Below are 27630 nucleotides of genomic sequence, written 5' to 3' on the forward strand. Positions count from 1 at the left end.
GCTTGTTATGTCTACTTGTACTTCATTTGTATGGAACTGGGAGCTACATAAACACTTCAGATCATTAGTGGTTCTTTATCAAATAATCAATGTATTTCACCTGAAAGCTGCTGCAATGTTATAATATACAAAATAAAAGTAATTTTACAAAAACAATAAAAGATTTATAGCATATTTTTATATAATTCAAACATATACATTCACTAAGACAGAAAAGTCAGTACAGTGGAACCCCGACTTACGAGTTTAATTGGTTCCGGAAGGAGGCTCGCACGTCGAACAGCTCGTATGTCGAAACATTGTTTCCCATAGGAAACAATGTAAAAGCGATTAATGCGTGCAAGCCCGAGGGCTGAGGGGAAAAGACGTCGGCTGAAGCGGGGAAGTTCGCCAGGAGTCAGCAAAGAAGCCGCGCGTGTGTTTTAAAACATCGGAGCCGGCATGGGGAGGCTTTTAATCAGCCCCCGAGCCCCTAACCCAGACTCGGGGGTTGATTGAGAGCCTCCCCATGCCGGCTCCGATGTTTTAAAACACACGCGCGGCTTTTCCGCTGCCGCCTAAAGCGGGGAAGTTCGCCAGGAGGCAGCAGAAAAGCCGCGCGTGTCTTTTAAAACATCGGAGCCGGCATGGGGAGGCTCTCAATCAACCCCCGAGTCCGGGTTCGGGGCTCGGGGGCTGATTAAAAGCCTCCCCATGCCGGCTCCGATGTTTTAAAACACACGCGCGGCTTTTCTGCTGCCTCCTGGCGAACTTCCCCGCTTTAGGAGGCAGCAGAAAAGCCGCGCGTGTCTTTTAAAACATCGGAGCCGGCATGGGGAGGCTCTCAATCAACCCCCGAGTCCGGGTTCGGGGCTCGGGGGCTGATTAAAAGCCTCCCCATGCCGGCTCCGATGTTTTAAAACACACGTGCGGCTTTTCTGCTGCCTCCTGGCGAACTTCCCCGCTTTAGGAGGCAGCAGAAAAGCCGCGCGTGTCTTTTAAAACATCGGAGCCGGCATGGGGAGGCTCTCAATCAACCCCCGAGTCCGGGTTCGGGGCTCGGGGGCTGATTAAAAGCCTCCCCATGCCGGCTCCGATGTTTTAAAACACACGCGCGGCTTTTCTGCTGCCTCCTGGCGAACTTCCCCGCTTTAGGAGGCAGCAGAAAAGCCGCGCGTGTCTTTTAAAACATCGGAGCCGGCATGGGGAGGCTCTCAATCAACCCCCGAGTCCGGGTTCGGGGCTCGGGGGCTGATTAAAAGCCTCCCCATGCCGGCTCCGATGTTTTAAAACACACGTGCGGCTTTTCTGCTGCCTCCTGGCGAACTTCCCCGCTTTAGGAGGCAGCAGAAAAGCCGCGCGTGTCTTTTAAAACATCGGAGCCGGCATGGGGAGGCTCTCAATCAACCCCCGAGTCCGGGTTCGGGGCTCGGGGGCTGATTAAAAGCCTCCCCATGCCGGCTCCGATGTTTTAAAACACACGCGCGGCTTTTCTGCTGCCTCCTGGCGAACTTCCCCGCTTTAGGAGGCAGCAGAAAAGCCGCGCGTGTCTTTTAAAACATCGGAGCCGGCATGGGGAGGCTCTCAATCAACCCCCGAGTCCGGGTTCGGGGCTCGGGGGCTGATTAAAAGCCTCCCCATGCCGGCTCCGATGTTTTAAAACACATGCCCGGTGCTTCCCGGCGAGGAGGAGGAGGAGCTGGGCTCCGGAGGGGCGCACGGGGAAGGGCTTGAGCCGCCGCCTTCTCCTTTCCTGCTGCGTCGGTGGCTTCCCTCGCAAAAGGCTGCGCCCGGTGCCGGCTGTTTGCCCCGCGGCTCTCTCGCCTCAGCGAGGGATAAGCAGCACGCGAGGCTGCGGCGAGAAACAACAGCAGCAGGAAAGGAGAAGGCGGCGGCTCAAGCCCTTCCCCGTGCGCCCCTCCGGAGCCCAGCTCCTCCTCCTCCTCGCCGGGCAGCACTACCGCCACCGCCGCCGCCGCCGCCGCGGGGAGAGGTGGGCATGTGAGCTGGCGGCATTGGGCTTGTGGAAAGTCCGGGGGCAGCTCCAGCGACTCCCCTCCCGTGGCTGTTGTTGAGGCGGCAGTGAGAAGCCCGGACAACGCCGGAGCGCTACCGCCGCCGCCGCCGCTGCGGGGAGAGGCGGGCATTCACCCGCCCGGACAACTCCGGAGCGCTACCGCCACCGCCGCCGCTGCGGGGAGAGGCGGGCATTCACCCGCCCGGACAACCGCCAGAGGGGCTCCTCCGGAGGGGCGCACGGGGAAGGGCTTGAGCTGCCGCCTTCTCCTTTCCCCGTGGGAGCACCTGAGTCAGAGGCAGGTCTTGCCGGGCCGATTGCCGAGCGGGGGCGGGGCGTGGAAGGAGGCGAAGGCGCTGCCGCACCGGCCCTCTCAGGCCGCTCCGTCCCCCTCCGAAGACATCCTTGGCCATTACAGATCTGGCAGCCCCGGTCGAAGGGAAAGTTCCTCCGTTCCGCTCCAGAGCCGCCGACCCGGGCCCTCCAAGGCGCAGTGGGTGTGCGGGTGTGCGGGGGAAGCTGAGGGAATCCACCGGACTCTGCCTCCGGCTGCAGCTTCCTCTCCAATTGGTCTCCCCTGCGCAAACCAAACGGGAGATCCGGTCCAGGTTTCCGAGCGGGGCGCCTTTTGCCAGCCTCCCGCCCGAAGTCAGGTGCGTCCTCAGGGCGCTAAAGGGGCTCCGGCTGACTGCGCTGCAGGGGATCCTGGAACGTAAAGAATACGGGTGGCTGAAAGAATAAAAGGCAGGGAATCCTGGAACGTAAAGAATACGGGTGGCTGAAAGAATAAAAGGCAGGGAATCCTGGAACGTAATGAATACGGGTGGCTGAAAGAATAAAAGGCAGGGAATCCTGGAACGTAAAGAATACGGGTGGCTGAAAGAATAAAAGGCAGGGAATCCTGGAACGTAAAGAATACGGGTGGCTGAAAGAATGAAGGGCAGGGAATCCTGGAACGTAAAGAATACGGGTGGCTGAAAGAATAAAAGGCAGGGAATCCTGGAACGTGAGGAATAAGGGTGGCTGAAAGAATGAAAGGCACACACAAACCCCTCGAAGGAAAAACGAGGCTGCGAAGCTGCGTGAGGCACATATGGGAGGAAGCCTCTGAGGAGAAGGTTGAAGGGTGGAGAAATAAAGAAAGAAACTTATTCCTCACGTTCCAGGACCAATTGGAGAGGAAGCTGCAGCCGGAGGCAGAGTCCGGTGGATTCCCTCAGCTTCCCCCGCACACCCACTGCGCCTTGGAGGGCCCGGGTCGGCGGCTCTGGAGCGGAACGGAGGAACTTTCCCTTCGACCGGGGCTGCCAGATCTGTAATGGCCAAGGGTGTCTTCGGAGAGGGACGGAGCGGCCTGAGGGGGCCGGTGCGGCAGCGCCTTCGCCTCCTTCCGCGCCCCGCCCCCGCTCGGCAATCGGCCCGGCAAGACCTCTGACTCAGGTGCTCCCACGGGGAAAGGAGAAGGCGGCAGCTCAAGCCCTTCCCCGTGCGCCCCTCCGGAGGAGCCCCTCTGGCGGTGGTAGCGCTCCGCGGCGGTAGCGCTCCGGCGTTGTCCGGGCGGGTGAATGCCCGCCTCTCCCCGCAGCGGCGGCGGCGGCGGTAGCGCTCCGGCGTTGTCCGGGCGGGTGAATGCCCGCCTCTCCCCGCAGCGGCGGCGGCGGTAGCGCTCCGGCATTGTCCGTGTGGGTGAAAGCCCCCCCCCGCCCGCCTCGCAGCAAGTGCTTATCCGGGCGTTTTTTTTTGCCCCCTCCCCCCGCCCGCCTCGCAGCAAGTGCTTGTCCGGGCGTTTTTTTTTGCCCCCTCCCCCCCGCCCGCCTCGCAGCAAGTGCTTGTCCGGGCGTTTTTTTTGCCGCCCCCCCCCTCTCGCAGCAAGTGCTTGTCCGGGCGTTTTTTTTGCCCCCTCCCCCCCACCCGCCTCGCAGCAAGTGCTTGTCCGGGTGTTTTTTTTTGCCCCCTCCCCCCGCCCGCCTCGCAGCAAGTGCTTGTCCGGGCGTTTTTTTTTGCCGCCCCCCCCCCTCTCGCAGCAAGTGCTTGTCCGGGCGTTTTTTTGCCCCCTCCCCCCCGCCCGCCTCGCAGCAAGTGCTTGTCCGGGCGTTTTTTTTTGCCGCCCCCCCCCCCCGGCCGCCTCGCAGCAAGTGCTTGTCCGGGCGTTTTTTTTTGCCGCCCCCCCCCGCCCGCCTCGCAGCAAGTGCTTGTCCGGGCGTTTTTTTTTGCCCCCTCCCCCCCGCCCGCCTCGCAGCAAGTGCTTGTCCGGGCGTTTTTTTTGCCGCCCCCCCCCTCTCGCAGCAAGTGCTTGTCCGGGCGTTTTTTTTGCCCCCTCCCCCCCGCCCGCCTCGCAGCAAGTGCTTGTCCGGGCGTTTTTTTTGCCGCCCCCCCCCCGCCCGCCTCGCAGCAAGTGCTTGTCCGGGCGTTTTTTTTGCCGCCCCCCCCTCTCGCAGCAAGTGCTTGTCCGGGCGGTTTTTTTTGCCCCCTCCCCCCCGCCCGCCTCGCAGCAAGTGCTTGTCCGGGCGTTTTTTTTGCCGCCCCCCCCCCGCCCGCCTCGCAGCAAGTGCTTGTCTGGGCGGGTTTTTTGCCCCCTCCCCCGCCCGCTTCTGCACCCCCAGCAGAAGCCAAGGACTCACCAAGAGCTGGATACTGAGAAGAGCCGGCCTGGCTTGCTTTGCTTCCGAGCTGATGCAGAGCCGAATAAAGCGTCACGCCCCCCTGACGCTTTTGGCGGCAAAAGAGCCCAGCATCGCTTCGGAAGCCGCCGAAAGCATCAGAGGGGCGTGACGCTTTATTCGGCTCTGCATCAGCTGGGAAGCAAAGCAAGCCAGGCCGGCTCTTCTCGGCTCGTATCCCGAATGGAAGCTCGTGAGTCGAACAAAAATTTCTCTACTCTCCCAGCTCGTATCTCGAGTAGCTCGTAAGTAGAGCTGCTCGTATGTCGGGGTTCCACTGTAGTCTACTGTTAGCCTTGCTGTTCTAGCAGCGGCTTAGGACAACTGTCACTGGGTTTTACTCCAAGCCTAGACAGTATATAGGAGCTTGAGCTTTGTGAAGCTTATTTCAACATTCTCCCAACTAGCTATAAATCGATGATGAACTACTCATATAAGGTGCATATGTTCCTTCTGAGCAAATTTGTTACAGAACAGGATTCTGGTCCCATTGCTAAAATATTAGTGATAATGCACTCTCCAGAAAACAAGACTGAACTATTTTAGCCATTATTTTGTCTTATATATATAATCCATGTGTAGGAAAAGCAAAGCCTTGATTAAAAAGCACTTTTTATGCTTTCCTATGTAGAAATGTAAAGCTGTCATATGTTAAATACACATTTGAACAAATATAAAATATATTGACTTCTCTTACCTTTCAAATGCTGGCCAAGAAGTTTCTTCACTAAGCTCTGAACCATCACTGCTACCTAAAATTGGAATGAATGAATTAATTAATTTAAAAACATTATAATTCTATGATTTGTCAGGCCTGAAAAATGTCTCAAAAATCTTGTAAAAATTAGCTATAATAAAACTGACTCAATTGCAATGACATTAGTTTAAAAAGAAAACACCTTGTGTCTGGGAATTTTGCTTATGAAATTATTTTAACTGATTTTATGTTCGACTTCTCTCTCCTCACTTAACTGCATAGTTTAACTGCATAATATACTGTATTTTTTTGAGTATAAGACCTTTTCGAGACAATGATGAATCTGCATACAGACGGGAGGTTGAACAACTATCCTTGTGATGTGACCAGAACAATCTAGAATTGAACACACTCAAAACTGTAGAAATGGTGGTAGACTTTAGGAGAAACTCTCCCACTCTTCAACCTCTCACAATACTAGACAACACAGTATTCAACAGTAGAGACCTTCAAATTTCAAGGTTCTATCATATCTCAAGACCTAAAATGGTCACCTAACATCAAAAACATCATCAAAAAAGCACAACGAAGAATGTTCTTTCTGCGCCAGCTCAGGAAGCTCAAACTGCCCAAGGAGCTGCTGATACGGTTCTACAGAGGAATCATTGATTCTGTCATCTGCACCTCTATAACTGTCTGGTTTGGTGCTGCAATCCAACAGGACCGACACAGACTTCAGAAGATAATCAGAACTGCAGAAAAAACAATTGCTGACAACCTGCCTTCCATTGAGGACCTGTATACTGCACGAGTCAAAAAGAGGGCAGGGAAAATATTTACTGACCCCTCGCATCCTGGACACAAACTGTTTCAACTCCTACCCTCCAAACGTCACTACAGAGCATTGCACACCAAGACAGCTAGACACAAGAACAGTTTTTCCCCGAACGTCATCACTCTACTAAACAAACAATTCCCTCAACACTGTCAGACTTTTTACTAAATCTGCACTTCTATTTCTACTAGTTTTTCTCATTATTCCTATCATCCTTTTCCTTCCACTTAAGACTGTATGACTGTAACTTGTTGCTTGTATCCTAAGATTTTTATTAATATTGATTGTTTTTTCATTGCTTATTCATTGACCCCTATGACAATCATTAAGTGTTGTACCACATGATTATTGACAAATGTATCTTTTTCCTCTATGTACGCTGAGAGCATATGCACCAAGACAAATTCCTTGTGTGTCCAATCACACTTGGCCAATAAAAATTCTATTCTATTATTCTATTCTATTCTTTTACTTCCCAAAAGATGGTGAAAACCTGGGGTGTCTTATACACCAAATGTAGCCTCTTCTTTCATTATGTTTGTGTGTCTATATGTATGAAAAAAAGATGAAGTAGAACAATAACAATTTAGCACCATCTTCTGGAATTAGCCAACCAAACACAGGAAAAACCTCAGTGCCACCATCTCCCTTTTCTGAGCAGATGGCCCAGAAGGATAGCATGAAATTCCTCACAGAGGAATGAGTGAAGTCATTCCAATTGGTGGAATTGGTGAACATCCTCTTCTGAAAAGGAGCAGGTTGTCTTAAAAACTGCTGCTGGGTGGCATTCGGCATGTAGATAAGGGAGACAAAAGAATCAACTTTGCCACCTGAGTCACTGTTGTGTGAACTAACTTAGGCTTGTACTAGGATTCAGTCACTCAAAATTGTTCTTTCTCCAGCTGCATCTTTTCTGCTGGTTCATCACCCTCAGTTCTTCAGTGTTTTAAAAAGCAGCAGCACATCTGCCTGTAACAGCAGACAGCTATGATGCAATCTGTCTATGCCATTAAACAAATGTGTAACCAGTGACTTGGATGAATTGCTTACTAGATCCCTGTGAAATTTTCCAGAAGCCTCTGAATACTCATAGGTAGATGCTAGGGAGGACCAAGTTAACAAGTCCTTTCCCAAAGCAGGAAGATAATAATAATAATAATAATAATAATAATAATAATAATAATAATAATAATAATAATAATTATAAGTTATAGTACACATAACTCTGTAGCAATCAGAAAGTGATCTGTCCTTGACAAAAGATGAGTTCAACATCTTCACACTTTCATATCACATTGAATTTGTATTGAAACAAAAACTAGATCTAACGTGTCTCCTTTCATGTCCTTGAAAATGTTGCTTTGTTCTCGTTTGTAATAAAGATTGTAACAAGTATCTGAAAGATCCTAGCCAAATGGAAATTAGCAGCCTAGCTAAGCCATGTTAAGTCACTTTGTAAGTAAGTAAATAAGTAAGTCAATGGACTGGTATTTATGCCAAGTTATGATCAGTGAACCTGTCATAACTTGGTTATTTAAGTTATTTAAGTTAGCCTTCAGTATAGAGGATGCTGGGAAGCTGGCCATTCCTTTCTCACTTCTCACTTGCTTTTTCTGATAATTTTTATTCCCTCTCCATGCCCTTACGCAAATGTGGAAAATGTAGACCTAATCCAGGGACTGTTTGTGCACGAGGTTTTATAACTTTACATTAGACAAAAGGCAGTAATATCCTGAATAATTTTACAAGAGAGGTTTTAATCCCTAAATCACTAGATTGCTAATTCAGTTTATAGTGTTTACACGTTTATCTATGAATAAGGCCTATGCATGACCCTTAAAGAATATGGAGGAGAGCATATAAATATAATTTAAAAAAATACACGTTTGAATTTCAAGACAATATTTTTTATTGCTTGAGATAAAATCTCACCTATTGAAATTCCGCTGGAAAGGGTGGAGCTCTCTGCCTGCCCCCTTAATGGAGCATGTGTTTCCATGACACTATCATCTAAAAGGTGCCTTGGTCCTGCATTTGGGAATGTTGCACTTTTAAATTCTGCTGTGTTCATTTTATGAATGAAACTAGAAAAATAGTAAAGTACATAAGAAGATTGATCACATAACATGGTACCAAAAGAAGAAGTTATGTATGCTATCAATGTTTAAGTATTGATTTTTCTTTACCACAAGAAGCCTAAATAGAGATTGACAGCCAAATTCACAATCATAAATTGATGTGCAAGCAAAAAGCTTTGTACTTTGCAATTTAATTCCTAAATTTTTGGAACTAATATTTAAATATGAGAATTAACTTCATTTCTTCTTTTGCTCAAGACAAGAGAATGATTAGTCGTAAGGTAGAGGGACTTAGTGACTGGTGCACCATTAGAAGACCTGAAGCACCAAATTAGAGACAGACCATTTTGGAGAAAGTCTATCTCTGTGTTTGCTAAGAACTGACATTGACTTGATGGGGCCTAATCAATCAATGTATGAACAATCGGGTTCAGTATATAAGTTAATAGGAAACTAGGGCTTGTCATTTCAATGATTGTAACTATGATTTAACAAAACATTATGAACAGAAAAAAATGTTTTGTTTTCTTGTACTTAATTTGTTGAAAACAGAAAGAAGCTGTTTAGATCACTGAGTTAACCTGCTAATACAAATTTCTTATTCAAAGTTCTATAATATAGACATATAAACCAAAGGAATGTAAAACAATATGTAAAAATATTCTAACCAAACAAGTAATATTACTTTATGGTGGTAGCAATTATGTATAGCTCAAGATTGACATATTGTATAGTTAGACTTTTCTCTGTTTTAGGGTTCCAACAATCTGAGTTTGACTTGTTTAATAAATTATTTAATAATCCTGATGTACAAATTCAGCCACTACTTTATAAGATATATATCTTTACTTATATTTAACTTGTATTTACTTATAAAAAAGATAGATGTATAGTAAGCCACATAAACAACCGAATACATGCACTGCATGAAAAGTAAATGGCTTTTTAATTTTTCTTTTTTTAGCCATATAGTGTAGCAAAGAAGATGCTTAGTTCAAATACATGGATTTTTAAATAATAATAATTCAGAGTATCATGGATTTAAATAACAGAAGAAACTGAATTTCAAATGAAATGCTAACTTGTATCCCAGACTGTGACATTTTCTATGCCCATGAGGCATTAGGTTTCTAGGAGATGGAGGAGTTGGTGGTAGCAATGCTCCTTCAGCAATAGCATTCTTTCGCACCGTTTGAGGAGAAACACCCACTTCAGGGGCTGGAAAAAATAAATTAAAAAAGTAGAGCAAAGAGCAAGTTCATTATTATAATTCTTCAAACTCTTTGAAATAATTTCAGAAATGCATATATAGATTCTCTTTCCCTCTCTTTTATTATTTATTTATTTTATTATTTATATTTGTATGCTGTTCACTCTAATAGGACTCAGGGCAGCTAACAGTAATTATAAGTCCTAAAAGCAACAAAAACTGCAACAATGATGAAACAGCAATATTATAAAAATACGTAAAGGTCTAAAAATCATAGATACAGGCAATCATTCTTAATTCCAGGCCTGCCTAAAAAACAGGTTTTAATGGCTTTTCAGAAGACTGATAGGGTGGAGATAGTATGGATCTCTGGAGGTAGCTGGTTCCAAAGAGTTGGAGCCACCACAAAGAAGGTTCTTCCCCGAGGCCCCACCAGCCGATATTGTTTGGTGAATGGGACCTGAAGAAGGCTGACTCTGTGGGCCCTTATTGGCCGTGGCGAGTATGAGGCAGGAGGCGGTCCTGTAAATAGTCTTGCCCTGAGCCATTTAGGCTTTAAAGGTGATAACCAACACCTTGAGTTGTGTCCGGAGACTAACTGGTAACCAATGCAGGTTGCGTAAGGTTGGTGTGATACAGGCGTACCTTGGTACACTGGTAAATACTTAATGCATTTTGTACCAGCTGAAGTCTCTGAACGCTCTTAAAGGGTAGCCCCATGTACAGCACATTGCAATTGTCAAGGTGATGAGAGTGTGAGTGACTGTGCGGAATGCCTCCTGGTCCAGGTAGGGCCGCAACTATCTCCAGTTGCGGAGAATAAGCCTGGAATATCTCCGGGACTGCCTTCTGCTGCACGAATCCCAGCCACCGGTTAGGTTCCACAGAGGTGGCCTTCTCCGGATCCCGTTGACAAAACAATGTCGTCTGGCTGGACCCAGGGGAAGAGCCTTCTTTGTGGTGGCCCCGACCCTCTGGAATCAACTCACCCCGGAGATTAGGATTGCCCCCACCCTCCTTGCCTTTCACAAACTCCTTACAACCCACCTCTGTTGCCAGGCATGGAGAAATTGATTCCCCTGGGCTGTTTCCGCTTTACGTATGGTTTGTATGAGATGTATGATTGTTTTTTATATTAAGGGTTTTAAATTGTTTTAACCATTGGATTTGTACTGTTTTGTTGTTGTGAGCTGCTCTGAGTCTCCGGAGAGGGGCGGCATACAAATCTAATAAATAATAATAATAATAACAACAACTGGTAGACAAGACAAAATTGTGCAAAAGCCCCCCTAGCCACAGCTGAGAGATATTCCTCTAGCCTCAGCTGTGGATCTAGAAGGACACCCAAACTGAGGACCCTATCTGAGGGGGGAATTTCTTTCCCCACAGGACCAAAGATGGGCAGATGGAATAGCCCTTAGGAGGGAGAACCCACAGCCACTCAATCTTGTTGAAGTTGACTTTTAGCCTGTTGACTTCCATCCAGACCCTCATGGCTTCCAGACACCGGCCCATTACTTCAATTGCTTCACTGAACTGACATGGGGTAGAAATGAACAGCTGAATGTCATCAGCGTACTATTGGTAACTCAACCCATGTTGTCGGATGATCTCACCCAGCAGTTTCATGTAGATATTGAATAGAAGAGGAGAGAGGATCGACCCCTGGGGCACCCCACAAAGGAGGGGCCTAGTGGTCGACCTCTGTCCTCCCACTAATACTGACTGTGATCAGCCAGAAAGTTAGGAGAACCATCATAGAACGGTGCCTACCACTCCCAACTCCTCCAGGCATTCAGAAGGATACCATGGTCAATGGTATTGAACGCCGCTGAGAGATCAAGAAGCACCAGGATAGAAATTTTTAGTTTATTTAAAAGTTTACTTAAATTAGGTTTTCTATTTAACAGATTTTATGGTTATTTGAAATCCAGAAAATAGGAATACTGGGGACTAGAATCAGAACATTTTATTGTTGAATACTTACCAACTAAATCTTCACGAGATGTAGTGGCACGTGGGGTACTGGTCCCAGGTTCTATTTTTAATGAAAGCCTGTGTAAAGGGGGAAAAAAGATTTTGCTAATAGTGAATTCATACCTCTACACTTACTTTCATTTTTTAGGAGTTCCTACTAGGAATCCATCAATAAATCATTTGAGCCAGATTGGTGGTGGCTAAGGTGTTGACCTAGTAACAAGAAGACTGTGACTTCTATAACTCCCTTAATTATGAAAGCCTCTGGATGACCTTGTATATTAATTTAAAGAAAAGAACAAAATAGTTGCACATATAACTGTTGCACGACAATCTTAGTTTTTAAAAAGGCCAGTATGGATTTATATGATGAATACCAAATACTGCAGTTAATAACAGAATAATTGGAAGGAAAGATTACTAAAAATAGGAATACAGTGATCCCTCTCCATTTCGCAGTTCATCTTCCGCGGCTTCAGTGCATCACGGATTGCTGAATGAACCGGAAATGAGCGAGGGTGGTGGTTGCTGCTGCTGCTGCAGCCGTCCTACAACACAGAGGTGAGGAAGGGGCAGCGAGTCAATGGGGAAAGCTTCCTCCCCCCCACTTCCCCCGAGGCTTTTCCCCTGAGCGCCCACACCGGTCACCTCCTGTACCCGGAATACCTGCAACCACTCTCCTCCATTCCTGTCAGCCCCATCGAGGTCGGTGCCAAGTCTGAGCCACCTTTTGCCTGCCTAGCTGGGCCTTCTTTTTTTTGCCTCTCGGCTGCGTGCACTTCCAACTCCTTCCCGGCTGCTTCCCTGAGCCATGGCGCTTCCAGAGCCCCATTTGGCTCTCCTTCCTCCCACCCTTAGTTCGGGGATCTCTGCTCCCCGCTGCCTTCAAGCCTAACTGATTTGGCTGGCCGGCTTGTTGATGGCAGGAACAGGGGGAAGGGGATGAAAGAAAGATTTATTGAGCTTTTCGGTGCCTTCTTCTCCAACTGTGAACTTTGTGCTGTGGTTTAATTCTGCTGTCTTTCTTCCGTCGTCCTAGGCCCAACTAGGCAGGCAAAAGGAGGCTCGGACTTGGCACTGACCTCGGTGGGGCTGACAGGAGTGGAGGAGAACGGCTGTAGGTATTCCGGGTGCTGGAGGTGACCGCTGTGGGAAGTGCGGGACAATGTGTGTGGGGTTAAAAGTAGAAATCCTATTTCGCTGGTTTTCGTTTATTGCGGGTGGTTCTGGAATGTAACACCGGCAATAATAGATTAAGATTGTCTTAGATCCTGTTAATTCTTATTCATCTGTTAGATTTATATCCCATTTTTCCTATAGAACTCAAAGGACTTACATGGGAATCTCCTCAAAAACCCTGTATTGCAAGTTGAGTGGAAAGAATTACTGCTCACCCAATGAATTTCGATGGATGAGTTTTCTCATTCCTAGTTTAATGCCTATACTACTACAGGGGTTCCTGTTTGTTACTCTTTTCATTCATTCATTTTTAATATTTACAGCAAGGAACAAAGGAAACAAAGAGAAAGGGAAAAAAAAGAAAGATCAAGAAAATATTCATGAAAAATGAAAGCCTATAAATAGAAATGTCCTAAAACTTTGAAACATTCACAAAAGAAGACAAGTACTTTTCTGTTCATGAAAAATTGCTCTAAAACCAAAAATTTAATAATCAATACATTGTAATTGGCCAGTTTTTATACTTACTTATAATTATCATCTTCCACAAACTTCTGAAGTTCCTCTATATACTGAACAGAATTCAGGTATTTTTGAATATGAGGCAGCACAGGAATATCTAAATAGTAATTAATATACATGGTGAGCAGTTATTTTATTGGCAGCCACTAAGATCTATGTACTTTTATACAGCATGATTTCATATCAATGTTAACTGTTATTATTACCACTCTCCCTAAAAGCAGGCATTCAGATAATAGATAAACTAATTAAAAGGAAGGTTCTTATTGAGAGACTAATTTATTTGAAATAGGCTTAGTCAAAATAGGCTTCCAAGAGCTTTTTGTATAATAGAAAGCTTACTGTATCAGACTGTTAATTATTTTTTTAAAGTGAATGCTAAGTTGAGAAGTCCTTTTTCTTTGAACTTTAAACTTTTATTAATAATTACAGGTTTGTGTATTTTATTGCTGTGTTCTCTGGACCAAAGGCCATAATAAAAGTTTGACAAAATCCGGAATCAGATTTATTTTATTTATTTATTTATTGAATTTGTATGCCGCCCCTCTCCGCAGACTCGGGGCGGCATGTATGTAGGTGGTATGTAGGATAAATCTAGTAAACAAATCTACAATTTACATTTGTTGAAAGATATATATTTTAAGATATAATTTTCATATCTTGAATTATTTTTTTAAATATCTCATCACCACCTTTAATCAAAGCTGAATTTTGAAAAAGCCTCAATTAATATCAAGCAATTTTATTCACAGGTTGCACATAATGCTGTACTATAAATACATGCAGTGTGGGGATACCAAAATTTTTACTACCACAATGTGGGCGTGGCTTATGCAGGACGCCGGCATTTTCTTTCAACATCTTTCAGTGCAAATTGGGTGCTCTGGGGCAGAGCTCCATTTTCACTACCCTACTGCATTCCCCCCTGTCTGGGCAGTAGCCCACCCCTGAATACATGGTATAACTTACCATATTCACAAGATTGCTGTAAGTCTGAAATAATTCTAAGAATATTATTCATTAAGTTTGATCTTTGCTCATTTTCCAGAATACTTCCTGTTGATGGATAGGCTGAGTCAATATATGTCAAATCTGAGAGATAAATACCTGAAGATGAAGTAAAGATTTATCATATAGAGCACTGAAATAGTTACAGATAGATTTTGCTTATTGACTGCTGCATTTAGCGACTGTTACACTTGTGAAGGAAACCCCCAGCTTTGTGATCAATCTATACTCACTGCAGTATGCTTTTTTTAGTTAGCAATAATGGCACTTAGTAATGGTGTTGCTGATCCCAACTGTAGTTCTAAGAGAAGACTATCTGTAGTTCAAATCAAATAACACAATTGCTTTCCTGTTCTGCTTCAGATAGTATTTGGACTTGGAAGACATGTCATGAATCTGAAACATTCAACTCTAGCCTTCTATATAAAAATTTTATATTTCAATCTGTATCTAAAATATATTTGCAATTTAACAAAATATTTAATTAATGCACCAATTATATTTTTAAAATTCAACTGCTACATGTCTAAATGATTATCATTTGTTCTTTCTATTCAATTATATTAAATTTATATTTGTAATAATGGCATGTAAGATTGACATGGAAAAATGAAATAGTAAAAATATTTGTAGCTAAGGTTGAACTAGCTGTGTCCCCACATTGTTGGTAAGATGTGCTACCAGATCAATCATAGGTGTTGTCTGCTAGAGACAGAAAACTAACTAGCAGAGCATTAAATGGTTTGAAGTTGTAATAAATAATTAGATATTATATACTCTCTGCCCATTGAGAAAAGTATAAAAATGAGACAAAAATAAAACTGGTTGCCCCAATCACCAAACCCAAAGTTAATATAAAATCCTAAGAATAAAAAGTGACATGAAATGTGGGTTTGTTTACTGTCATTCCTGGAGTTTCTGATCAGTCTAAGACAGTTGTTCCCAACCTTTTTTTAGGCCATACCCCATCTAAGCATCTATAAAATTCTGATGCCTCCCCTATAATTCTTACTATTCCAAAAGTAAACTCCTACTCTTGGTTTAAACAAGGTTCCAATTGCCCCCATTAAAAATCAAATCCCCCCCCCATGGGAACCACTGGTCTAAGAGAAATGGGTTAGTGCCTTTCTTTTTCTGTAACACTCTTAGCATTTATTCAATAAATATTTTTTTTAATACTTCAGCCTGGCTTGAGCTAACTAAATCCTAAATAATACCTCAAGATACGAACCCCTCGTCTTACGAACAACTCGTGATACGAACCCGGGGTTCAGAAAATTTTTGCCTCTTCTTACGAACTTTTTTCGAGTTACGAACCGGCGTTCGGAGACTGCTGGGAAGCCGCACGGCTGTTTTAAAAGGTGACAGCCGGGCGGCGGGCCTTCCCAGCAGCCTCCCGAACGCCGGTTCGTAACTCGAAAAAAGTTCGTAAGAAGAGGCAAAATTTTTCTGAACCCCGGGTTCGGTTCGGGAGGTTGCTGGGAAGCCCCCCAGCCCGGCTGTGACATTTTAAAACAGCCGCGCGACTTCCCAGCTGTCTCCGAATGCCGAACGCGGAAGTTCGGGTTTGGCATTCGGCTTCGGGAGACAGCTGGGAAGCCGCGCGGCTGTTTTAAAAGGTCACAGCCGTGCTAGGGGGCTTCCCAGCACCCCCCCGAACCCTGAACTTTTGCCGAACTTCCGGGTTCGGGGTTCGGGAGGTTGCTGGGAAGCCCCCCAGGCCGGCTGTGACATTTTAAAACAGCCGCGCGACTTCCCAGCTGTCTCCGAATGCCGAACGCGGAAGTTCGGGTTTGGCATTCGGCTTCGGGAGACAGCTGGGAAGCCGCGCGGCTGTTTTAAAAGGTGACAGCCGGGCTGGGGGGCTTCCCAGCAACCTCCCGAACCCCGAACCAGGAAGTTCGGCAAAAGTTCGGGGTTCGGGGGGGTGCTGGGAAGCCCCCCAGGCCGGCTGTCACCTTTTAAAACAGCCGCACGGCTTCCCAGCAGTCGCCGAACGGCGAACGCAGAAGTTCGGGTTTGGCGTTCGGCTTTGGGAGACAGCTGGAAAGCCGCGCGGCTGTTTTTAAAGGTCGCAGCCGGGCTGGGGGGCTTCCCAGCGCCCCCCCGAACCTCGAACATTTGCCGAACCTCCGGGTTCGGGGTTCGGGGAGGGTGCTGGGAAGCCCCCCAGCCCGGCTGTGACCTTTTAAAACAGCCACGCGGCTTCCCAGCTGTCTCCGAACGCGGAAGTTCGGGTTTGGCCTTCGGCTTCGGGAGACAGCTGAGAAGCCGCGCGGCTGTTTTAAAAGGTGACAGCCGGGCTGGGGGGCTTCCCAGCACCCCCCCGAACCCCGAACTTTTGCCGAACTTCCTGGTTCGGGGTTCGGGAGGTTGCTGGGAAGCCCCCCAGCCCGGCTGTCACCTTTTAAAACAGCCGCGCGGCTTCCCAGCTGTCTCCCAAAGTCGAACGCCAACCCCGAACTTCCGCGTTCGGCGTTCGGAGACAGCTGTGAAGCCGCACGGCTGTTTTAAAAGGTCGCAGCCGGGCTGGGGGGCTTCCCAGCACCCCCCGAACCCCGAACTTTTGCCGAACTTCCGGGTTCAGGGTTCGGGGGGGTGCTGGGAAGCCCCCCAGCCCGGCTGTGACCTTTTAAAACAGCCGCGCGGCTTCCCAGCTGTCTCCGAACGCCGAACGCGGAAGTTCGCGTTTGGCGTTCGGCTTCGGGAGGCAGCTGGGAAGCCGCACGGCTGTTTTAAAAGGTGAGAGCCGGGCTGGGGGGCTTCCCAGCACCCCCCCGAACCCCGAGCTTTTGCCGAACTTCCGGGTTCGGGGTTCGGGAGGTTGCTGGGAAGCCCCCCAGGCCAGCTGTCACCTTTTAAAACAGCAGCGCGGCTTCCCAGCAGTCGCCGAACGCGGAATTTCGGGTTTGGCGTTCGGCTTCGGGAGACAGCTGGGAAGCCGAACGGCTGTTTTAAAAGGTCGCAGCCGGGCTGGGGGGCTTCCCAGCACCCCCCGAACCCCGAACTTTTGCTGAATTTCCGGGTTCGGGAGGTTGCTGGGAAGCCCCGCAGGCCGGCTGTCACCTTTTAAAACAGCCGCGCGGCTTCCCAGCAGTCGCCGAATGCCGAACGCGGAAGTTCAGGTTTGGCGTTCGGCTTCGGGAAGCTGCTGGGAAGCCGTGCGGCTGTTTTAAAAGGTGACAGCCGGCCTGGGGGGCTTCCCAGCAACCTCCCGAACCCCGAACTTTTGCCGAACCTCCGGGTTCGGGATTCGGGAGGTTGCTGGGAAGCCCCCCAGCCCGGCTGTCACCTTTTAAAATAGCCGCGCGGCTTCCCAGCAGTCGCCGAACACCATTGTTTTGCGGGGGGGGGGGGGTTTGGTTGCATGGATTAATTGTCTTTACATTGTTTCCTATGGGAAACAATGTTTCGTCTTACGAACCTTTCGTCTTACGAACCTCCCCCTGGACCCAATTAGGTTTGTAAGACGAGGTATGACTGTATATTGGCTTCTAGATGGCCACTGAGTTTCAACAGAATATGTAATCAGGAAAAAAATGGCTAGTATTTGTGTTTACCTGATTGTTGTTAACTGGTGTTTATTGAACTGGGATGGGAGCAATAAAATAAAATGACCAATTTCTCATTCTACTATTAAAAACATCTGGGTTTCTGACTAAATAAATATTTAAGAAACAGTTAGAAATCAATTATCGGTAATACATTAGTCACGTACATAAAAAATGATTTGTTTTTTCTTGGAACAATCACAAAGTCTTTTCTCCTCATTTAATATGCCACGTAACTTAAGAGGTAATAGCTTTAATGTCTTATTATCAATGTTTTTAAAAACTTCATTGTGATAACAACTGCTTCTCATTAAATAAACTTAAAAAGAATTCAATAGGACATTCTGGTTTGCATTCTTCAAAATAATAATTGAACACACACATATCCATCAATCTCTTGTCTTTTTCTTTAGTGGAACAGAAAATTAGATATATCAGTTTGAAAGAATCTCTCCTCTAAAGTTAGCTCACTATGGTAACAGTTAAAGGCAACTTAGAGCAACCAAGTAACAATGATTTGCAATTACAGTACAGCGCCTAAACTCTGTAGTTTCCCCATCTGCTGTTTGCTTTCCATTCAACTAGCAAACAGTATCTCCTTGTTCATACTGTGATTCCAACTCTTTTTCCTCTCCCAATTTCAATTCTACTCCAAAGGCCTTGGATAGGAAGTCCTTTGGTTTCTCTCTCTCTTTCTTTCCCCTCCCTTTCTTCAATTACCTCATACATGGGCTGGCAGTTTCTACTCTAAGCATGCATTTGTTTAAGAAACACACCCAAGTGTAGTGTGCTGTGCTGTATATGGAAGCAAGTTCAGCTGTTGCTAGTTAGTTCAGTTCAGAATGCAAATAAAAAGAAAAGGCACAGCAACTAGAAAACCATCTTTTCTGCTGCAGAAGGAAATCATTTAGATGGATAGATACGGTAGGTCTATCTGTCTAAGCTAAAAGTGAGGGATATGTATTTGGATATAAATATAAGAAAAGAAAATAACATAGAATTGTGCTAGCCAACTGTATTGGCACCAGGAGGAGGAAAATATACAGAAAAAGCCTCTGAAGTTTTATTCTCTTTCAGAAAAGAGTCGTCAGAAGGTTAGTATCTATATACTGTATTTTCTTTGTTGTCAATATGCATGCATTTTTTCCATATTGGATAAGGATGAGATTACTGTCACTATATACACATAGTTTAGAATTTATTATACTCCATTGATTTTTATGCTACTCTATTATAGAAAGTCATCAAATACTATTAGTTACATGCTGAGGAAAGGTGTGGGGAGAGGATCTTCTCTTACACATTCACTCCCTAAACATAATTGGAGGGGGAAGGGGAAATCACACTGTTATAAAGTTTCCATGGTGTGACTATTTTTAATGCTTTTATAATAGTTTAATGTTTTAATTTTTCCTTCATAAAGAAAAAAACTAGCAAGTCAGTAATTCAGACTATTTTCGGCATATCAATTATTAGCATGAAAATCTGTAATTTAAATATTCATTTAATTTTGTTCTATTTATGTACTAATATTGAGCCCAAAATGTTTGATCAAAATAATTCCATTTTTACTTGGAATAAACATGTATCCACTGTGCATAGTAGATTTAGATAAATTTTAAGATTCAGTTATCTCTTTGCTGTCATAGGAACTCAAAAATTGCTAAATTAGCTTGTAAAAGAAAGTTAACCCAATATAATGTACTAATTATCTTGGCTCAAAGTTAGAGCCCATGATTGCTTAATACAATAATTTATGTTCTATCTAATAAAGAAAAATACAAATACTGGAGTTTTCTTTTGTCACAAAACCATTAACTTCTATGATACATTGAAATATATTGCTTATATATGTGTAATTCTAAAAGCATTTTTTGCTCTTTCAAAGAGTACCACGTGATATTCGACTAACATATGCACTGAATAATTATTCTCAATTTCTAATTAAAATAGTTTGTTAAATAAACAGCAACAAAGTTCAGGATCTTAGCTGTGGAATCTAAGTTGCTGGAATCTGTGGCACTCTTTTGCAACCTGGTGCACTCTGGATTTTTTAAACTGCATCTTTTGTTAGAGCCAGCCAATATAGAAAACAACCAAATTGGAAGGTGGCAAAATATCCAGAGGACATCCTTTGAAGCAACTGGTGTAGAAACACTGATATTCATGTATTGTAGTTACCACTATAGGTAAGAACTAAGCAAGGCAATAGTATTTCATTTTAACAACGAAAGTATCAAAATAATTTCAGAACTTTAAGCAGAACTTTAATTTTGTTTTTAATTGACTAAAGTACAGTATTAGATTGCTCCTGTGTACAATATAAACCTTTTTTATTTTGCTAATTATGTAATTTTTAAAAAAGACATTTTTATAAATAAATCTGATATAATAGTGGAACATATATTTTACCAAATAGTTAATACTGCCCTTTTCAAACTATTAGTATTTAGTTGTAATAAATGTTTACCTACTCATAATGCTTCAGAGACTGGTTCTATTAATCTGATAAGACAATGTAAGTATTGTGCACTTCAGAATGGAAAATAGAAGACTTATGTTTGCACTTGTGTTGATAACTGCTGAATAGCTGCCATTAAGTAGAAAATAATTCCATGTATTTCAGTAGATTGTAGAACTCATTGGCAAAAATTATTATTTAAGTATTCTGGATTCTCTATGTATTTTCTGAAAAGTATGATTCTTCAAACGAAGATGTCGATAGAGTATGGATCAAAGTATTCTAGAATGTTGATCTGATAAATGCTATTTTGCCTGAATTAGCTTAAAAACCTGCAAATACAGTGTACCTGTAAAAAAATAACTGAATGCCACAAATTATTCATGCTGCAAGAATGGTATTCAGTTAAAAATATGGTATTCAAGAGAAAGTATTTGTAGTAAGCTATCTTTAGCTTTATTGTAAGTCAATTATACACTATCTCCTTTATGACTGATTTACAGAAAGTGAACTGCGGAAGATAAAATTAAATCAAAGCTCTGATATTAAAAGAAAAATATCTACCATTCAGATATAAAAATTCCCAATGACTAAAATAGCAGAATTTGATTAAATGGAATGTGTAGTAAGTTATTTCAACAGAGTTAATGCATTACAAGACATTAATAGACACAAGAACAGTTTTTCCCTGAACGCCAACACTCTACTAAACAAATAATTCCCTCAACACTGTCAGACTTTTTATTAAATCTGCACTTCTATTTCTATAGTTTTTCTCATAATTCCTATCATCCTTTTACTTCCACTTAGGACTGTATGACTGCAACTTGTTGCTTGTATCCTAAGATTTTTATTAATATTGATTGTTTCTTCATTGCCTAGTTGACTCCTATGACATTCATTAAGTGTTGTACCACATGATTCTTGACAAATGTATCTTTTTCTTTTATATATGCTGAGAGCATATACAGCATGACACATTATTGTGTGTCCAATCACACTTGGCCAATAAAAAATTCAATTCAATTCAATTCAATTCTAATATCACTGAGTACTATTATCAATCCATAGAAATTCTCTAGTTACAGTACAAAATTTCAGTCTACAATTTATTCAGTTCTGTATTGTATGTGAATGTTTTCAAAACAATCAATAAATGCATCATTTTAATTCTATTTTAAAATGAGAAAGGTACACATGAAATCAAATTGAGTGTTGTTCATCCTTTCATTTAACGTCTTATCTACACCAAAGTTTCTTGTATTTCCAAGGAAAATCAAATAACACATAGCTTTTTGTGCTGAAATTGAATTATGTTAATATGTCTTTCATATTTTTTTTCATTACCTCACCAACCTATTTTTCATAGGATCAACTTAAACAGAACAATTGCACTATATTAATACATTTTGAATAAGTGCCTTTTTGCCAATTACTGTATTTTAATAAGATTGGCTTGTTGCGTGTTACTAACTTAATATTAGCAATGAATGGCATTTAAAAAAATAATGTATCAATCCAATAAAGTAATTAAAGGTACAAAATATTTATGGTATTCTAATTAAAGAGGTGCTGAAAACAACAAAACATCTGTTTGTCACTAAATTAAGACGTATAAGCAATTATTTTTATATTGTATTTTAATTAAAAGGGTCTCAGGACATAAAGGATGGAAACTAATACACATACATTTCTTCACAAACAAAAAGAATATCGAAACATCTACAAGGAGTAGATTAAAAACATTATTTAAAAACATTCTGGAAATTTTTATTAACAAATTGAGAAAATTGGCAATTTCTCTCAAGATGGAGTGTTTAAGAAAGACTTTGCTTATGGAGGACAAACTCACATTATGTTTTAAGACCACGTGAAAAAAGAGAGAACAGTATCTTTCTTGAGAAAAAGTTGTCCCATATATGGATACTATGCCCAACAAAAAGGGGGGATATGGATTGAAGCCAATGCTGATTTATGCTAATTAAAAGAATTAAAAGATCACACACACAAACAAACATTCTTCTGGGTGCCAATGAGAACACAGCTTACATCTATGGTAGCTGAATCTCAGAAATTAATTCAATCTTCTAAGAACAAACTATAAGCATACATTATTTTGTGTAAACTATCTGGAAGCTGGAAATGACTTTAAATGTTTCATGCTCAGAGGTAGATTAAATTTCTCAGAGATAAAAATACTCAAACTAAGCTTGGAAATTAAAAAAAGCCCATTCTTAAATTATTTTTTTTACTGATTAATGATTACAGATCTTCATTCATATGTATAGAATAACTAACAAACTACATTCATTTCAAATATTTCATCTTGCTACCACTTTAAAAAACAAGGAAGACCCAATGGACTCCAGTAAGATATAAAAACAATGATTACCAATAATGTGTAACAATATGTTAAGGTTCCCTTGCAAACAGTTAGAAACTCCTTTCCATATTCAATTATTTTAATCATATAAAATCTGAAGGCTAAGACCGACTATACACATTAACTCTCTGCTTTTAATAGCTGACCTTTTTAATGTATGGAAGAACATATATTTTTAAAATATAGCTTTACTGAATTTCTGCAATTCTTTAAGCAGACTGTCAGCTTTTTTGTACAGTTTTTGTATTTATACAATTTATATATTATCTTACAATATTTTCTAATTCTACATCTTCATCCCATATTTTCTCTTCAACTTTCTATCATCAATCCATTTATGCCACTTTTCCCACGTTCATAGTCACTGGTGAGCTGTGCGCTGTAGTGCAGGAGATTTAAAATCTCAGCGCAGAAGATTGGAATTCTAGCGCAGAGGTCCGACCTCTGCGCTAGAATTGGCAATTAATTTAGAACTGTTGCTGAGATTTTAAATTCCTACCCAGTAAAGGCAGGAAAGAAAGGGGCCAATTGTAGGCCCACTTTCTTTCCTGCCCTTTTAACCCTTCCTTCCGCCGGCAGCTGTTCAGCTCGCCAGCTAGGGTAAGCTAGCTTCTTACCGTGGTGGTGGTGGTGGCGGATCCACCAGCCTGCCGCTAGCCCGATGGCCATCCGTGGGGTTGGGTGGGGGCGGATCCACCAGCCCGCCAATTGCCATCAATGGGGGGGTGGGTCTGTCAGCCCGCCGCCAGCCCGATCATCGTCTGTGGGAGGGTGGCGAGTCCGTCGGCCCGCCACCAGCCCGATCGCCGTCCGTGGGGGGGGGGGGGTCCGCCGGCCTGCCACCAGCCCAATCGCCGTACATTGGGGGAGCAAGTCTGCTGGCCCGCCACCAGCCTGATCACTGTCCATGGGGGGGCAGGTCCGACGGGCAAAGAAAGAAAGAGAAGAAGGGAGGGAAAGAGTGAAAAGAGAGGAAGGAGGAGAGAGAAAGAGAGATAGAGATAGAGAGGTAGAGAGAAAGAAAGAAAAGAAAGGGGGAGAGAGAGAGAGAAAGAGAGGGAGAGAGAGAGAAAGGGGAGAGATAGAAAGAGAGAGAAGTAGAGAGAGAAAAAGAGGGAGAAAGAAGAGAGGGGGGAGAGGGAGAGAGAGAGGGAGAGAGAGAAAGAAAGAAACAAAGAAAGGGGAGAGATAGAAAGAGAGGGAAAGAGAGAAAGAAAGGGAAAGAGGGAGAGAGCAAAAAAGAGAGGGAGGCAGAGTGAAAGAAAGGGGAGAGATAGAAAGAGAAAAATGAGGGAAAGAATGAGGGGGAGGAAAAAGAAACAAATGAGAGAGAAGGGGAGAGAAGGAAAAAAATGGGAGGGAAGGAGGGAAGGAAGGAGAAATGGAGGGAAAAGGAAGGAAAGAAGGAAGGAAGGAAGAATGAAATGAATGGATGGACGGAGGAAGGAAGGACTTTTGGGGGGGGATAATTTTTTTTCAAATTTTCTCTCAACATACATTCAAACAATACAGTGTACCATCTAATTTTCCATGAATAAAATGCAGTATTTTATTAGTAACTAATATCAATCATCAAAAAAGTTGCAAAAGTTTTTTTTTCTAAATTTGTCATCCCGGTACATACTTTTCTTTTAATTAAATTCCCTCCTTAATGCTCTTAATGTTATTAACCATTATGCCAAAGTGCTTCCTTCTTTCTATATACATTTTTCTATAAACCAAAAAAACCTTGTATAGCCAGTCAGATATTAACAAAAGAAAATTAAAAACAGAACATAAGCATATAGGAATTTCAGAATTCTTCCTCCCCCTCTAATTAGTACATTTACCTAATCCCAAATTTAAAAATTATTTTAGTCCATCTAACATTTAACCAATTAATACTTATCTACATTTCTCACTTAATTATTAATCTTAAATTTCAGTCAATTTGAGAAAACAAAAAATAATTAATATTAATCTCCCCAACAATTCTAAATTCAATTCCATTTATGTATTAATCCAAATCAGTATCACCTACTACATATCTTATTATAATCAATACTTCTAACTTTATTAAAACAGATCAGCAATTCCTAAATTCATATATCTAAATAGAAAAAATAATTAAAGTTAAAAAAAGAGCAAACAAAACAAAACACCAATCTTAATCAACCCTTCTCAAACTCCAATTTCTTTAATCTGAGTGGAACTTTGAACCAACCCCTTTTCTCGTTTATTTTTTTGTATCCCCTTTTAATCCCCTTTTCCATTTTATTCTTTCTATTCTTCCTTCTAGGAAGGAAGGACTTTGTTAGAAAAGTCCTTCCTTCCAGTAGGGTGGGAGCAGTACAGACATTAGGGGGTAGTTGGTTCCATGGAGCTGGAGCAGCCACAGAGAAGGCCCTCCCCGGGCCCCCGCAAACCTGCACTGTTTAATCGATGGGATCAGGAGGAGGCCAACTCTGTGTGCTCTTATTGGTCTTTGGGAGGTATGTGGCAGGAGGCGGTGCTGTAAATTTTGTCTTCTGGGCCCGTCAAAAGTTTGTCTAGTTGTTGAGTTTCTATTTCAATTCCAATTTCTTCACTATCTTTTTTGTATCTTGATTGGAGTGGAAGTTAAGGCCACCAATCTATAATTATACAAAACTTTTCCAAATCCTCTCTGCTTTTTAATTTTCTAAATCCATCCAAAATATCTTTGTATTTAACCATTCTACTTCTATTGATCATGTTTGGATAGATCATCTCCTCCATGGTGGACAGTCAATTAGGAATTTCAATTAAAGTTTTTTCCTCACCTCTTGCCAAATTTGTCATATAATCATATATCTATGAAAATATTGTTGATTTCTTTATCCCATAAAAATGCATGCCATCCTTTCTATAGATCATGGCCTTCCAATGTCAATAATAGTCTATTTCTCAAATTGATTCAATCTCTAAACCAAACCAACAGTGCTGCTTTATTGTATAGTGTCCAGTTTGAGAGCCCAAAGCCACCTCTACTTCTACTATCTTGCAAATCAATTAATTTAATTTTCGGATTCTTGCTTTGTCATATAAATTTCAAAATAATTTTATTCAAGTCAATACATTTTTTATCCAATTTTATAGGTATAGTTTGAAAGCAGTATAATAATTTTGGCAAAATATTCATTTTATGGTTGCTATTTGACCTAGTAAATATAATTGCAGCATTCCCCACCTTTCTAAATCAATTTTTATTTGTTGCACTAATTGTGTATAATCGTCCTTAACTGAAGCTATCAAATTGACACCTCAATATTTAATTTTTTAGTGATTTTTAGTCTCAATTCTTCTAATTTTTTTCTGATTTAATGTCATATTCTTAATTAATAATTTGGTTTTTTGTTTATTGAGTCTGAGACTTGCTACTTCCCCATACTTTTCTATTTCCTTAATTAGTATTGGTCCTGTCTCTTGTGGATCTTCCAAAAAGAATACCAAGTTGTCAGCAAAGGACTGTATTTTATACTCTTCTTTTCTAATTTTGGTTCTTTTAATGCTTAAATTGGATCTAATTTTGTTCAATAATATTTCTAAGGTCAAGATAAAAAGCAGAGGTGACAATGAGCATCCCTGCCGGACTCTTTTCATTATCTGGAATGGCCTAGTAATATCCCCATTTATTATTACACTGTCCAGGGGTTTTGGTTGTAATAAGATGTAATAAGAAAACAAGCAGCTAAAAGAAACTGTATTAGTTAATAGCTTTTGAAATGCATAAGAAATTTGAATAATTATTTTTTATCCAGATGTCAAAAGCACAGGAGGTAGCACTGGACAGATTATGAATACCCAATTCAAAAATTGTATTATTGTATTGTATTTTAAGATTGATGGTACAGTATATTATATTGCATATGTGATTGGTGTGGAGAAACAGTAAAAGAAAATTCCTGGTAAAACATTCTGAAACTGTAGGTAATAAGAGGATTTCCATTTCCAGATTTATTAGAGAATTTTCTAGTTCTTTGTTGGCTATTGGCATTTTTTGATTCATCCGTTCTAATTTTTTCTGTTTGGTCAGCCTTTGTCTCCATCAGTCTCCCCCCCCCCTATTTATTTATTTATTTATTTATTTATTTATTTATTTATTTATTTATTTATTCATTCATTCATTCATTCATTCATTTATTGGATTTATGCCGCCCCTCTCTGCAGATTCGGGGCGGCTAATAACAGTAATAAAACAGTATATAACAATAATCCAATACTAAAAACAGTTAAAAACCCATTATATAAAAACCAATCATACATACAGACATACCATGCATAAAGTTTTATATGCTGTTCGTTTTTTATTGCCCTTTGTATCAATTCCATCCCGTTGTCTAATTTCTGAATATCTGACTTCAACTCTACATGATTTTCTGATATTACCTTCTGTAATTTTAGCATGGTTTCTTGCATCGTGAGTGTAGTGTTCATTGTCTGTATCACTGATATGCCACCTACTTTTTCAATGATCAACATATCCTCTATTGAAAGCTGGCTAGCAGGGGAGGCTGCTGTAGGGTTAGATGATGCTTTCTTCCCTGTCCTCAATGTAATTGTAATGGGAGTTGTTATTTCCTTTATATTTTGTTTTCCCTAAGATTATATATATATATCCTTCTCCAAATCACCACCCAATATTTTTTGTATTTTTCCCTTTTCCAAGGTTACTTTCTTTATGTCTATAAATTTATTTATGACAATATATAACATAACTAGTAGATATAGATAAAGTTGAGTATACCTTAGGTTTTATAAATCTTGTGAATATTACTAAATAGCTTGATTTTAAGTGCTATATTAATAATTTAACAATACTAATAAACTTATTTCCAGCAGTTCTATTTTATAAAATTTAATCAATACGTTCTATAAAATATTGAATTATCTGTGTAATAACAACATACTAATAATACATAATATATACTTAATCTAACCTTATGTAGCTTCTTTTTTGGCAACATTGCACTGCTAACCAGAGCATGCAAAACATTTGTTAGACCAATTCTAGAATACAGCCCACCAGTTTGGAACCTGCATTGCATATCAGACATGAATACAATCAAGAGAGTC

General features: G+C 42.1%; 2 protein-coding genes across 5 annotated transcripts in view; one reads left to right on the top strand and one right to left on the bottom strand.

The window, feature by feature from the left end:
• RALGPS2 (Ral GEF with PH domain and SH3 binding motif 2) overlaps positions 1-27630 on the bottom strand; it is a 115618-nt gene that overhangs the window by 9125 nt on the left and 78863 nt on the right. For all 3 annotated transcript variants that reach the window (XM_070746679.1, XM_070746681.1, XM_070746680.1), the window contains exons 9-14: positions 14124-14261; positions 13161-13251; positions 11464-11531; positions 9349-9484; positions 8121-8272; positions 5354-5408 (exon numbers count right to left, since the gene is read on the bottom strand). In XM_070746679.1, coding sequence (XP_070602780.1) covers positions 5354-5408; positions 8121-8272; positions 9349-9484; positions 11464-11531; positions 13161-13251; positions 14124-14261 — 640 coding nt within the window. The remainder of the gene's footprint in view (positions 1-5353; positions 5409-8120; positions 8273-9348; positions 9485-11463; positions 11532-13160; positions 13252-14123; positions 14262-27630) is intronic.
• The window catches only part of ANGPTL1 (angiopoietin like 1), a 35478-nt gene continuing 26335 nt past the window's right edge, over positions 18488-27630 (top strand). The window contains exon 1 of one of the 2 annotated variants that reach the window (XM_070746683.1): positions 18488-18807. Coding sequence is in view for 1 of the 2 variants with exons in the window: in XM_070746682.1 (XP_070602783.1) it covers positions 18625-18637 (13 nt within the window). In the remaining variant the exon portion in view is untranslated. The remainder of the gene's footprint in view (positions 18808-27630) is intronic. The other variant, XM_070746682.1, reaches the window with a different exon arrangement.

Source organism: Erythrolamprus reginae, chromosome 3 (genome assembly GCF_031021105.1).
Source record: "Erythrolamprus reginae isolate rEryReg1 chromosome 3, rEryReg1.hap1, whole genome shotgun sequence".
NCBI lineage: Eukaryota > Metazoa > Chordata > Lepidosauria > Squamata > Dipsadidae > Erythrolamprus > Erythrolamprus reginae.